Raw genomic sequence first — 15,200 nt, 5'->3', positions numbered from 1 at the left:
TATAATTCTGTTTTAGATGACATTTCTGTAACAGATAACAGGCTTGTAAAAGTCTCATTGTTTACATGTTTTATTTGATATGCTCTGTAATGAGTCTCATGTGTTTTGAGGACATGCTATGAATGCTGACATTGCACAACTTTAACTTTGTTTACCAAATCTGCAAGGGATTGTTTCTGCGTGTCATGTGTGTCCAGTGTGACAGCTTGCATGTAGGCGATTGTGACCACCACAGCACACAACAGGAGGAATCATGTCAACACAACACAATGTGTACACACCTGACCTGAAACAAAGACGGTGACACAACAGTACACATTGATGAGACAGCCTGAGGGCGGCGGAGGAGTGTGGGCGTGACAGATTGCTATGGAGAGTTCATCCCCGCCGTTACCTGCCTGGGATCGCACGGCGGTGATACACAAACAATGCACACAAATCATGTAGGGCACACATAGCGCTCACTTAAAAGTGACGTAAGTGACGCCAGGCTTCTCATTGTGACTCAGTGTCAGCATGGTGGAGGATTGTTGTCCATTGCACTGACAGAAGTGAGGGAATTAGCCGCAACAAACTCTGGCAATGTCTCGTGTTGTATTTGATTTGAGCACGGTGACACAGCACACGTGCTCAAGTTTTCAGGTTGGTGTTTACACCTGCTGATACTTGAGGCTAAGGTAGGGTCATGTTGTCAAAACCACAATCCTCCTACTGTAACCATCTGACAAGTCATGCTTGTAAACCTCTAAATGAATGTGTACTTTTGGGATGCCTCCTGTTGCACTCGACTAAAGTCCCTTTTATAGTGCCTGTAAAAGCCATCATGTTTACACCTTTTTTCCATGTCACCATTCTGTATAAACAGCAAAGACATGGAATGGGAGGAAGTAATTGACCAGGCACTTTTCTGTATTCAAGAGTAGTATCAGATCCCCCCTTTACATTGCCTGTAAAAGCCAGAATTTTTCAATGTCGCTGTTTGATATGAACAGCACAGACATGGAATGGATGTTGTGAAGTATCAGAACCCCTGCCATTTTTACACCTTTTTTCCATGTCTTTGTTCTGTATAAACAGCTGAGACTTGGAATAGGAGAACAGAGTCAACCTGGCAATTTTCTGGTTTCGAAGGTGGTTTCAAAAGCCACTTTCACAATACAGTACTAACAAAAAAATGCATTTTTCTCTGTGTCGCTGTTCGTATGAACGGCACTGAAACGGAATGAGGAGATGATGTCAACCAAGCAATTTTACACCTTCAAAGGTAGTGTCAGAAACATTTCCATTGGCAAGAGCCTACATTTTCCATATCATTGTGCTGAATGAATAGTGCCAACACAGAATGGGGGCATGAAGTCCACCTGAAAATGTTACACTTTTTTTTCACAGCATTGTTCTGTCGTATAGACACGGAATGCGGGGACAAAGCCAACAAGGGAATTTTTCTGACATTGAAGGTACTTGCCCCTTTTACATCCATCATGAATTTTCTATACCACTTGTCCTCATTAGGATTGTGGATGAATTGGAGCCTATCCCAGCTGACTTCAGGCGAGAAGTGGGCTTCACCCTGGACTGGTTGCTAGCCAATCCCAGAACACATGGAGAGACAACAATGCAAACCAATGGACAATTTATCTGTTGATTCTTCAATTAACCTAAGCAGCATGTTTTTGGAATGCGGTAGCAAACTGGAGTACCCGTAAAAACCCATGCAAGCACGGGGAGAACATACAAACTCCAAACAGGAAGAGCCCAGATTGGAACCCCCAAAACTGATGTGACAATTTTCCGCCTTTGAAGGTAGTATCAGAAAAATAACGGTGGTAAGTCGGGGCCAATGTGTAAGGGAATGTTGGAAAAAGCAGGACAGGGTTGTTAAGTTTAACACCAAACACTTACTTTGCATGTTTTGTTTTGTTCCATCCATCCATTTGCTTTACCGCTTATCCTCACCAGGGTCGCGGGCTGCTGGAGCCTATCCCAGCTATCTTCGGGCGGGAGGCGAGATACACCCTGAACCGGTGGCCAGCCAATCGCAGGGCACATAGAAACAAACAACCATTCGCAGACACATTCACGCCTACGGGCAATTTAGAGTCTTCAATCAACCTACCACGCATGTTTTTGGGATGTGGGAGGAAACACCCGTACCGTAGTACCCAGAGAAAACCCACCCAGGCACGGGGAGAACATGCAAACTCCGCACAGGCGGGGCTGGGATTTGAACCCCGGTCCCCAGAACTGTGAGGCAGATGTGCTAATCAGTCGTCCACCTTGTTTTGTTAAAAACAGTAATTGCTATCAGAAAAGCATTTTATGTCACACCAGATGCTGGTGCTGTCTAACAGTGCACCGTTACTTCCGTATCCTTCTTTTCTGGGTTCTGTGTAAAATCAAAGTCTGGTAATTTTACTACATATCTGTGTAAAACAGACTTAGGCTTGGTACACCCAAAAAGATTTTTAACATTTTAAAAGATTATTTATCTGTGACAAACCCCACACATGAAGATAAAAAATCTGGCATTTAAAAGTTTTTGTCCTATTGTGTGTGATGTGCTCCGATAATCTCAACACAGAACAACACAAAAATTCTATTCCACACACGTGATTTCACAAAACCAAAGAAGAAGAAACACTTCCAGATATGCGTGGATGTTTCACAAATGTTCCCAAAGGTTGCCAGAGCTGGGAGCCTTGTAAAATGCGTTGTCCTCAAAAAACGACTTGCTTTGGAAAATACTTCTTACCGTCTGGGGAACCCACTTTTATACGTAAAACGACATTGGGTAAAACATGTTTGTTTTTATTTACGGTTGTTTCCTTTTGCTAAGTCAGGGTGCTTCTTGATTGCCTATATTCTGTTCCATGTCACAATTCACATGTCATGACACATATGAAGAGTTTTGGTCATGAATATTGTACACGTTCATTATTTAAGATTGTCGGCCCGAACATTCTAATGGGGATCACGTCTATTAAGGGGAGGGTGTCGTGTTGCATTAGGAAGCTAAAAACATCATCACATGTTCCTTATTAATGCCACCCACTCATGAACTCCCACTGTGGTCATGTGAGCGGCTTCAGAGGGAAAACCGGACGGGTGAGCATGAATATGTAAAGAAAATACCTCATAAAGTACAATGTTAGGTAGACCATGAACTCAGATTGTTTGAGGTCTAAATATGAAACCACAAACATGGCTGGTCAAAGGTTCAGAAGCATAATCAATTGCTTGAATTCCCCAATATCAACATGCATGCCGGTGGTTACCAGCAAATCTCATTTAGTTATGAGCAAGACCATCTCATCATCTGACCCACAGTTACCTCTGACGCTGCATCATCAGTTTGCTGCTTTTCTTGAATTCCATCATCATTGCTTGAACGCAGGGTATACAGGCACGATAGAATATAAATGCACATCATGCATACATTTATGTCTACACAGCAATTGCATAAGAAGTCATAAACATTCTTGAGGAACTCAAAAATATCACATAAACAGTGCCATATCGTTTGTCCGTTGCAATTAAGTTAAGATGAGTTAAGTTACAGTATATCAGCAACATTTTCATAAGCTCTGGAAAACATTGGTCAAGGACTTCAATTTGAGGTATTATCCATCAAAGGTTATAATGTAAAACAATTACAGTGGAACATCCAAAGACAGATGGCCCAATAATGATAAAATTAAGAGTTTAACCAGAGATTTTCCAGAAAAATGTGCCTCAAAAAGCTAACAAAACTTGGCGTTCAAATCATTAGCATGCATCATGTTTTTTTTTGTCGGGGATGTCAGGTGCCTTCAAAGAATAATTTTATTTTTATTTTATCATACAGTCCTTACCTCCTTTACAATGGTCTGATATTTAAGAATCTTACGTAAACATTGCCTTTGTAGTTTATAAAGGTTTTATGATGTGACCGTTCAAACCTGGAAAAAAATGTATTCACTGTTTTGAACTTCACCTGTTTATGGTCATGAAACCATCACATGACAGAATAATGACAGATATGGAAAGAACCAGGCAAGTTGCAATCCACCTAGTAAAGTGGATATAAAAGGTCTACACACCCCTGCCTGTTCAAATGCCAGGTTTTTGTGGGATATAAAAATGAGACCAAGATAAATAATCTTAAAACGTTTACGCCTAAACTTAATGCAAAATGAATGTGATTTTTATTTGGGGTTAATCAGAGGCACTTTAAATGGTGGCAGGTGTGTGCTGACGCCCATTTAATGAGTTTGAATGTGATTGGTTAATTCTGAAGACACCCACATCCCCAGTTTTAAGAGTGCGTGCATACTTCTGCAACCACATTATCTCAGTTGTTTATTTTTACTTCCCTTCCTGGAAAGATTTCTTTTTTTTAAATTGATTTTTACAGGTTACAGGTCACAATAACGGTGGAAAACATTTTGAAATGATTTATCTTCATCTAATTTTAATTTTTTTGCATCACAAAACATTGCATTTCAACAGGGGTGTGTATAATTTTTATATCCACTGTATGTATATGAACACAAAGTTTAAAACTAATTCATCTTTTCTCTGTCTGACAACACAACAGGCCATTAAAGAACCGAGAACTCCAATATACTAACAAAGTGTTTCACGACGTCACATCATGACAGAAAAGACCCCATTTCCCACCAGAGCTAAATTTCATTACAAATGAGCTGTTTTCATTAATTGGCCTCTAATTAACCAAACGAAGTCTTGTGACACTTGAGGATACATGTTCAAACCCATGCTTAACAGCCAGAGACAAACAAGACAGCCATGAAGACGTGTATAAGCAAGTGACAGCACATGACAAAAAAGTCTGACCTGAGTTGGTTGAAGCTCAAGTCCAACCTTCTCGCAAAATCTCCAAAAGAGTCCCCAAGGAAGTCTGGGATGTCCTTACAATCGTGTCCAATGTAGGAAATCTGAAAATAAACCGAAAAGAATAAATAAAGACCAAATAATGGTGTCGATAAAGACAGGCGTTAGACATTATATAGTTTATATCTTGATGTAAGCACCCACAGAACAGAATTACATCACAACATGTATGGTATAGCTTGCATAGTACATATGTTTTTGTGTTGTTGTTTTTCATCTGCCATTTTGGGGGTGCTGCATCAGACGAGGGGGGAACTAGCCCAACTGACAGATAATCGTAGGCCACGTGGACAAATAAGCATTCATGCTCGCAGGAAGGCTGGATTCGAACAGCAAAACTCAGAGCTGTGAGGCAGATGTGCTCACCACGAAGTTAACACGCTGTCACTACAATTACAGTTGAAACCAGATGTTGACATACACTATATAAAAAGACACATACGTTGTTGTTTTCTCGTTGTCTGACATGGAATCAGACAAAACCTTTCCTGTTTTAGGTAAATTATGATTATCAAAATTATCTCTGTTTATGTTTATTAAATGCCGGAATAATTAGAGGATTTTTAAGGCAATTTTTCATGACTTTCTTCAAAGTCAGAAGATTACATACATACGATTTCCACTGTATGCCTTTGAACAATGTGGGAAACCCCATATTATGATGCCATTTCCTTGGAAGCTTCTGGCAGGTTTATTGAGAACATTTGAGTTAAATGGAGACACACCTGTGGATGTATTTGAAATAGGCACACATGAAACACTCCTTTTGACAGAGTAAAAGAGAGATTTTACAGAGAAACACTAGTACAGCACTTAAGTACATTTATTTACATCTTCCTTCCAAAAGAAAGTTGAATAGAGTGTTTTGAAAAAGCAATTTTGGGGGATAACTTTTCAGGACCGCCTCTCTGCCTGTTCTTGTATTGGATCTTATTGTAGATGATGCATGTGTACCTAATTGAGCACACTACCACTGTAAATGTGTTTTTCATAGTGCAACAATTTAGATATCATAATGTGGAACACTAGATATACTTTTGTTTGCATGATTTTGTGGAACTATTGGGCATTTTATCAAAGATAATAGCAGTAGACTACTTCAATATATTTAGTTATATGCCCTCTCTCCAGTGAACAGTTGAATAAAGAGTTTAAAAAGCTTTTGAGGGTCACAAACTACTTTTCAGCACTGCCTCTCTACTTGCTCTGATATCGGACCTCATTGTAGGTGTACCTAATGTTATGGTCAGTTAATTTATTATATTTAACACCCTTTATCACTGTAATAGTGGTTAAATAGAGCACCATTTATGATATAATGTGGCAATTTGGGCGGTTAACTAATTACTATAGGACCACTTTTTAGTACTACCTTTCTGGCTAGCTTTTCTATTGATTGGATCTCATTGTACGGGTGTACCTAATGCTTTAAGCAGTTCAAAGTGTATGTTATATTTAACACGTTAATATTATGAACGTAACTAAATAGTGCACCACTTTAGATATGACAACATGGAATCCTAGACAACTGTTGTTTTCCCATTTTTAATTTGCAACACATTTATACATTTATAAAGTAAAACAGAATTGGGTACATTCTCTCTCCAATAATAATTTTTAAAAACAAAGAAATAAAGTTGATCTGTTTGAAAAGCAATTTTGGGATTTGCTGTGACCACTTTTCAGCACTGCCTCAGAGTGGACGCGCCTTGTCCTGTTACGTTGAGTGGGAGGTAACGCCACGCGCGGTCACATGACAGCGTGCAGAGGAGAACCTGCACGCTTCCGGCAACGATTGAAAACTTTGTAAAAACTACTAATGATAAGAACAACAATACTTACATGAGTTCCATTCAAAGCCACCGGCGACTCCCTGAGCGCCATCACTCCACTCGGAAAGACAGCCGAGCAGCCGCGTGTTTTCGATCAGTGTGTCTATGTATTGAGAAGTGAGGAGTCCACGCAGGACAAGGCGAGCAAGCGGGTGCCGTGGGTCCGTGAAGCGGCAAAAACGTAGTAGCAGTGCGGTCTGCGTGCGGTGGAGTTTTCGTGGAGTTAGGACAGTTGGTGCTTTCCGCGTGTCTCGATCAGCTGACCCGCGTGTGCGGAAATGTCCCACGCTGGCTGGCTCGCAGTGGGCGTCTGGCTGACCGATTTACAGACTGCATTGAGCCGCCTGTTTGCCGTTATTATATCACACAAGACTCCAGGGAGTCAGTGGGCGCACAAAGAGGCTGTTGTCTCGCCTTTATGTCCATTCAACTCAGTGTAGTGCAATGCTAAGTCATGTATTGTACAGACTTAACACAGCACATCCGTTTGCTACTGTGTCAGCAAGTAGCCACATGCTAGCTAGGCAACTAACTGCTCACATTAGCTCGTACCTAACTAGCCCGCATAAGCTAACGCTTTTAACAGACATGAATCATTGGATTATCCATAATAAACAGTGTTTTGTTTTGTGAATAAATAATGAAGCTCTTAAACTTTATTAAAACGAACTACAAAGTGTAACTCGTCGACTTGTACAAAGATATCCTGTCAAAATGCTAACGTGCTAAGCCGAAGTACTGTGTTAGCAACTAGCCACATGCTAGTTAGCCGAATAACCTCTCATAATGGGTACGTTTTGAAATTCACTCTAAGTGCACTCTCTACACTCCGGAATGTTTGGAAACTCAGAGCGTTGTTGGCATGTGCCGTTGAGTTAGAGTGCCGGAGCACACTCCCGCCACTCTAACGGAGGAGACAGAGCGGCCGCAGCGTCAGGCAGGACGCGATGTTGACATTCAATATGGCAGATGCACTGATGTATGTATCCCTGCCAATGGCCAACACGCTGGTTCGTAAATTCATCGAAAATGGAACCCGCTCTCTCTCACTGAACACTAGATCTGCACATTCCCATTACCTCATAGCTAAATAGCTAGTAGGAGCTAACGATTTCAAAGATTTGAATCTGAGAATTATTCCTTGTAATACATTTTGTGGCATGACAAATAATAAATTTCTTGAAGTTCATTAAAATAAACTCCCAAGCATCACAAGCCTCATTTAACAAAGATATCCCATCAAAATGCTAACATGCGAAGCAGAACTACTGTGTTAGCATCTAACGGCTCACATTACCGTGCATCTAAAAAGATCGCATGAGCTAACGTTTTAACAGACATGAATCAGAGAATTATCCATAGTAGCATGTGTTTTGTGTCATGAAATAGTTTTTTTTTACATGATTAAGATGAAATACCAAGCGTAACTAAGAACTACCCTTTTTTAGCAATTAGATCCTGCCAAAATACTAACATGCAGAGCCTAACTACTGTGAGAGCAACTATCCAGGTTAGTTAGCCTAATAACATTAACGATAAACGTAACCATCTTGTTCACCAGCCCGCAGGAGCTATTGTTTTAACAGGAATGAGATAAATAATTATATACAGTAACACATGTTTTGTGTCATGAACTACATAATAGAGCTCTTGGACTTGGAAGTGTCACTATCCTCATTTTACAAAGTTATCCCGCCAAAATGCAAACATGCTAAGAAGAACAAAAAAAAAAAACTACATGGAAAGAAACAATGAAAAGATCAGTTATGTCATTCGTTACTAATGAGAATTTCTAGCTTCTATATTTGGTTTAGCAATGGTAAAATAGAGGAATATGTGTTAGGGTTGGGTTAACTATGAGAAAGGTAATGTCACTCCATCCATCCATTTTCCATACCACTTATCCTCACTAGGGTCGCAGGCGTGCTGGCGCCCATCCATACTAACTCTGGGCGAGAGGCGGGGTAAACCCTAAACTGCTCCCCAGCCAGTCACAGGACACATATAGACAAACAATCATCCATACTCACATTCACACCTATGGGCAATTTAGATTAATCAATTAATTACGATGCATATTTTGGGAATGTGGTAGGAAACCGGAGTACCTGGCGAAATCCCACACAGGCACGGGAGAACATGCAAACTCCACACAGGTGTTATTTGGTTGTTTTAAATTCATGGCCTAAGTGGTGTACACACAACAAGTGTCATTTCACTTGACAAAATGATTTTGTCTGCGATTGGCTGTGCCCCGCCTCTCGCCCAAAGATAGCTGGGATAGGCTCCAGCACGCCCGCGACCCTAGTGAGGATAAGCGGTACAGAAAATGGATGGATGGAACATGATTTCGTTGACGCCGCTTTTTTTTTCATGACGAAACCGTGATGTTGATGAACAAAACATGGCTCTTTGCTGACTGAATCATGATGAAATGTGTGCAACGTTTCATTGACGAGAGAAGACTAGACGAAAACCTCAGCGGGTGGTCTATCAGACGTTCAAAAAATAAATAAATATGTATATTTTTTTCCTAGCGTGTCCTTGTGAGGTGAGTTGACATTGCCATGTAATATCTGTTTGTTAGCAAAGTTTCAACCTCATGATACATACCTGTATGTGTTAATGTTAGCATTAGCTGTGCTGATAGCTTAGCTCGCGATGAGATTTGCGTCTGCATTTTACAACTTTTGCTGTTCCCCACACACACAAAAAAAAACAGCAGTACAGTTACATTATAATTTTGACAATGATGTGCTAACCAGTCATCCACCGTGTCCCCCTAACACGGTAGTATTTTGTCAAAATTCTGGAATTAATTATAAATTATTATTATATATAAACAAATTATTATGAATTATGAAAAACATTATGTGACTAAAACTAAGCATAGCAAATTTATTTATGTAGCGCATTTTATACACAAGGTAACTAACTCAACGTGCTTTACATGATTAAAAGCATTTAAAAACAAAGGGAAAAAAACAGCTTATTAACATTTGAAAAAAAGAGAAAAATAAAAGTACAATTAAAACAGCGTACAGTGCAAAAAAATATTATTTAAAAGTGGAAATGCTCTAAAAATCATGAGAAAAAACAAGAGTTTTTAACCTGGACTTAAAAACATTCACATTTGGGGCTGACGTCACTTCTGTTGGCAACTTATTCCATTTGTGTGCAGCATAACAGATAATTGTTGCTTCACCATGTTTGCTTTGGACTCTGTCCTCCACTATTTGACCTGAGTCTAGACTAAACTAGACTAGACTAAAATCTTTTGGCATTCCTGTCGACTAAAACCGGACTAAACTATCGTGTACTAAAATGGCTAAAATGTGACTAAGACTAAGAGGCATTGCATCCAAAAGACTAAAACTAGGACTAATATTAAAATGGCTGCCAAAAACAACACTGTGGCCAACCACATTATTTTAGTTGTTTATTTTTACTTCCTCTCTCAAAAAGATTACAGGTTACGGTTTATAGGTCACATTATGGTGGGAAAAAGTTTTGAAATGGTTTATCTAGGTTTCTTTTTTTCCTATCACAGAAACCTGGTTTTTGAACAGGGGTGTGTACACTTTTGATCTCCACTGTCCATAACATGGAGCAGAATTCAAGCACTAATGGCTTGCTTGAAAATGACTATGATCACCAGCAACAAACAGCACATTTTTATCATGCTCAAAACATGTGTTGTCTTCAAAGAGTGAGTAGTTTAACTTGATTTGAGTGTTATACAGTGATTAAATGATGTTTTACACATGTACGACATGGTGTTAATGTTTGAAGTGTCAATGAGGGTTTGATGATAGTGACCGACCAAAAGAATTCACCTTAACGTCATTTCCTTTGGGGGTGATGTTTAGATTAGAAGGAAAATCAATGTAATTTATATTACAACGACATATGTTTAAAAGTGGTCACACTGCCTTATTTTTGCTGAATCTTTTTAAAAGCCATTTAAGTTACCAGAAAAGTCAGTTCTCTAGTCATTAAACTTTTAGTCCCAAATCATACACAGTTCTCGAGTATGAGGTGATAAATTGGTCAACCTGGTTAGTGTATCACATGATTGACAAGACTGGAAAAAAAGGTCCCTGGCACTTCTTTCCCTTCCTCCTCCCCTGTGTTGATATGGCCTGTGACGTCACAAGGAGCACGCCCACTCAGGGAACAACACTACTCGCAAGATCCGCAGAGAGAGGGAGAGAGGACGCACATTTGCACAGTACACACGTCACAATCGAAAGAGTACTTTTTGTCTCATATAAATCGATTTTTATAATCCTGGTGCGGGGTTATGTTGCTTTTATTTTTTATTTTTTTTAAAATGTAATTGTCTTTTTTACGTGTATGACACTTTACAGCGGAGTTTAGTAAACGAGTGCAGGTAATGTCGAGGGACGTCCGCGTGCATGCATGCATTTAAATTAAATAACCTTTGTGCTTTATTTTCCCTCGAGACTACGACACTTGTCAGTGGGAATTTGCCTCGAAACAAATTCTACAATGCAATTTAAAGTCTGACATTTATCCTATTTTGGGTTATTTATGTAGAATTTTGAACGTTTTCACCCTTTGCACAGTTAAAATTCGAACAGTTGGATTTGCATGGGAATGAGTCATTAACGTGTAATATAAGCATATAAATGAGTTTAAATAAAAGTTTTGTTGAATAAATTTTGGTTTCAAATGCTATTTGAGAGGAATGTCAGTGGTTTTCCGCGTCTGTGTGTGCGCGTGCACGCGCGTGCGTTCGTTCGTTCGTTCGTTCGTGCAGCATTAGGCCATTCGTCATGCAGGACAATAAAAGGAGAGTTTTTTGGGGCCCTGACACAGACAATTTATGGCTGCCCTTCCTCGCCCTAATAACTCACATATTGTGTCACGGACTGTCAAGCCCACGCAGAACACAGCCACGCGGTTATCAATCACACATCTTTGCATATTGTCTCTCTCACACATACACACACACACGCTATACACTCCTCCCTTTCAAAAAAAGATGGGGAGATAGTTTAAGTATGTTTCTGTGCATTTAACCTATTAAAGTAGCATAATGTTTGAGTGAGTGAATTTCAGTTTTAAGTAAGTCAGACTAAATGTTGATGTATGGATGCAACAATTTAACAAATGTTTTCTATTATATGTTATGAGAATATGTTGGTTATATGTTGAGGCTTTTATTTTTTAATAACAGTTGCTCTGATATTTAATTTGTTTTTAAATTTGCATGGCGGTCCAGTTCAAAATCCGTAGTTGTCCCACCCCTGATTTAAGGACTAACAACTGGGGTGGGGGGGAGTACAATATAAAGTTAAATTGTATAGTAAAATCCCCACATTTTGCGGCTGCTTATACTCCACTATTAAAATGATATGAAAACATGTTTGCTGTTGTTTTTGTCCATTGGAGCGTCTCAAATTGTTGCACGACACACACACACGCACACACACACAAATGCAAATAAATGGATAAGTTAAAACTGCAAAATACATAAATAAAATCACATTGAGGAAAGTTGTTTTTGTTATAAACTGTATTATAATGCCAAAATTATATACAACCTGTTCGCTGGACTTTTTCTCTACATGGAAGAATTTTTTTTGATACGGTTCAAAAAATAGATACTTACATTTTAGAGTTGCTCAAATATTCTACTATTAAAGTCACACAGTGGATAAAAAGCCTTAGAGTGCTAGTTGTCATTATGAGTTAGTTATTATAGAAAATAGGACATTTGCTAGTAACTGGGGATTTATTATTATTATTGTTCTCCATCCATCGATTTCCCATACTGCTTATCCTCACTAAGTTCGCGGGCGTGCTGGAGCCTATCCCAGGTAACTCTGGGCAGGGTACACCCTGAATTGGTCGCCAGACAATTGCAGGGTACATAGAAACAAACAATCAGTCACACTTCCATTCACACTTGCGAGAAATTTAGAGTCTTCAATTAATCTACCGTGCACGTTTTTGGGATGTAGGAGGAAGACGGAGTACCCGGAACAAACCCACACAGGTGAGGCCGGATTTGAACCCACGTCCTCAGAACTGACTGCTAACCAGTCGCCCACTATTATGTTATGTCGTTCTAATTGTTACATTTTTATATAAAACTAACAATTCGAAATTGATTTCATTTTTAATAAATACATATTTGAATTAAAACAATTTCATTCTTATTTATTTTAATTGAAACATAACTTTTAAAAATGTATTTTGACTATTATTTTGTCTCCATAAAAAACTGCTTAAATGTAAATGTGTATATATATATTATTTCTTTTTAAAACAATGATTTCACTTTTTTTCCTTGGCTTTTGCCCTGTGTGCAGTGCGTCCATGCAGGCCAGCTTTCGTCGTGGCTCTGCCTCTCCAAAAGTTGACCTGTCAAGGCGATTACCGCAGAAGGAGATTAATGGTAGAGGCGGGTTGCAATAATCATCGTTTTGTTTGATGTGACAAGCCTGATAGGCGTTGATTTACTTACAAACTGATAGGCTTTTAATTGAGCGCCGATGGAGATGAAAGCAATGAAAGGAATCCCCCCCCCCCACCCCCAGCACCCCCACCCCCCCACCCTTTACTCCCCTTAAGTCTCAATACTGATTAGCCCTCTCAGCGGTGAATAGTTGGGAGCCATTTTCTACTTTGTCTTTTCTTTGCACCACCTGACAGTCCATCGCTCTTCCTCTTTTTACACACACAAAAAGAAGCCCGACCATTTTTTTTGCATTGTGTGCAAATAAAGCAGAGCCGACATCAGTGTGTAAAATGTCTGCCTTTGTCATCTCTTTGTTGGAGGTGGCAGGTGACAGCCATCTGCAAACACGCACATCCAATAAAGCGTCAAATATGCTTGGCTATGAATTATTTTTCATACACTTGAATTACGCTGCAGCTCCTCAGTGTGTCAAAATACCCCCCCCCCCCCCCCCTCCCCCATCAGAAAAAAAAGTTGCTCAACTATTTTTGCCCCAACACACATTCATTGACATAAATCAAGTGGAGCATTGATTGACATGCCCCTTGACAAATAACTGATTGATTGCATTGACTGGGGGGATTGGGGTTGAAGATAGGAATAGAAAAAGAGGGCGGGTTGTATATTATAGTGAAAACGTGACATTCGCGCCCCCCCCCCCCCCCCATCACTTACTTTTTGGTCTATTCCTGTCAACGCTCGTCTGTTTAAGGAGAGTGTTGGGGCGCTTGGTTTTATGGTTGCCAGTTGGGAAAGTAGAGCTGGAGCATGAAAACATCCATTTTGGGTCTTTTGCATAAAGAGCTCCCATGGAGTCATTTTTACACAATAAATCCTAAATATATGTTCCAAGCTCATTATTCCTCATTTATCAATCTGCACTTAATGTTCTGTAAAAGTAAATCTCCTGAAAAGGGTACTTTTTTTTCTTTCATGTTGCAAATTCTACTCTAGTGTTGTACTTTAGGTCAAATCAAAAAATTTTTGATTGTCTGCACAGTAAAATGCTTTAGTAGCTTAGCGCATTGATTCTCAAACTGTAGTATGTGGGTTCCCTCTAGTGGTACATGACAGAATCACTACCCAAGTACAGTTCAGTTGTATTTAACTTGTAAATTCAATACATTTGCATTTCATCTCTAAGAGCTATGGGTTTTAACAATTTATTCAGTTTTTTTTTTAAATTTAACTTTATGTGCTATACATTTTATTTGAATTATGAGAATGTTAGCATAGGAGTAGCTAGCGTTGGCCAGCAGCTAATAGCTGGCCGGCCGCTATCAGCAGCAGCCTGATGGATTGTGATGTATATAGTTAAAAAAAAAAATTTGAGACTATATACTGAGTCAATAACATAAAGAGATGGCGAAAGTAGTAATTGGAATTTTTGATATATATGTGAAGTGGCGACATACACCGCAGCATCTTTGCACTTTCGGTCAATTTTTGCTAAATTAAATCATATCATATCTGAATGTTTTGCTCGCAAGTCAAAGTGAAAAATATTGGCCAAGCTCCTATCTCGAAAAAAAAACCATGTCAGTTGAATCATTCACATCGATTCGGGTCGTGAAATTGTACCATAACGTTGAAATGTGTCTTGCCAGAACCAAATAAATTTGCATACAGATTTGAATGAAGTGTAATCAGCACCCTAACATTAAGTCAAAGGAGAGAATTTAAAATAACAAAAGTCCCAATTTTCATATTATAGTCTGCAGTGGAGTGTATTTCCTCAGTATTATTCTACCCAAACTAAAGAGGTGAGCTGAGGTTGTTTGGAGTGGGAAAACACCCAATAAACTGCACGTTTGGGGAAAACAGCGAGCGAGCGTTCCCACCAAACAAACACTTAAAGTCTGCCACGGGGCTCCTCCCCCTCGCGGAACTGTCAAGGAGGATGACGTCACATCCCCTTGACCCTCCAATCACCTCGGGCTGCCATTTGATTGGAAGGCGGCAAAGGCTTTCATCTCGGGACTAAT

The 15,200-nt window shown here is 39.5% G+C and overlaps 1 protein-coding gene across 1 annotated transcript in view; it reads right to left on the bottom strand.

The window, feature by feature from the left end:
- The window catches only part of lrmda (leucine rich melanocyte differentiation associated), a 305,490-nt gene extending 298,332 nt beyond the window's left edge, over nt 1-7,158 (bottom strand). The window contains exons 1-2 of the mRNA XM_061790519.1: nt 6,736-7,158; nt 4,837-4,937 (exon numbers count right to left, since the gene is read on the bottom strand). Of these exons, the coding sequence (XP_061646503.1) occupies nt 4,837-4,937; nt 6,736-6,777 (143 nt within the window). The 5' untranslated portion in view covers nt 6,778-7,158. The remainder of the gene's footprint in view (nt 1-4,836; nt 4,938-6,735) is intronic.
- Between the last annotated feature and the right edge of the window lie 8,042 nt (nt 7,159-15,200).

This window comes from Phyllopteryx taeniolatus, chromosome 11, assembly GCF_024500385.1.
Source record: "Phyllopteryx taeniolatus isolate TA_2022b chromosome 11, UOR_Ptae_1.2, whole genome shotgun sequence".
NCBI classification, from domain to species: domain Eukaryota; kingdom Metazoa; phylum Chordata; class Actinopteri; order Syngnathiformes; family Syngnathidae; genus Phyllopteryx; species Phyllopteryx taeniolatus.
This window is presented reverse-complemented; position numbering and strand designations above follow the sequence as displayed.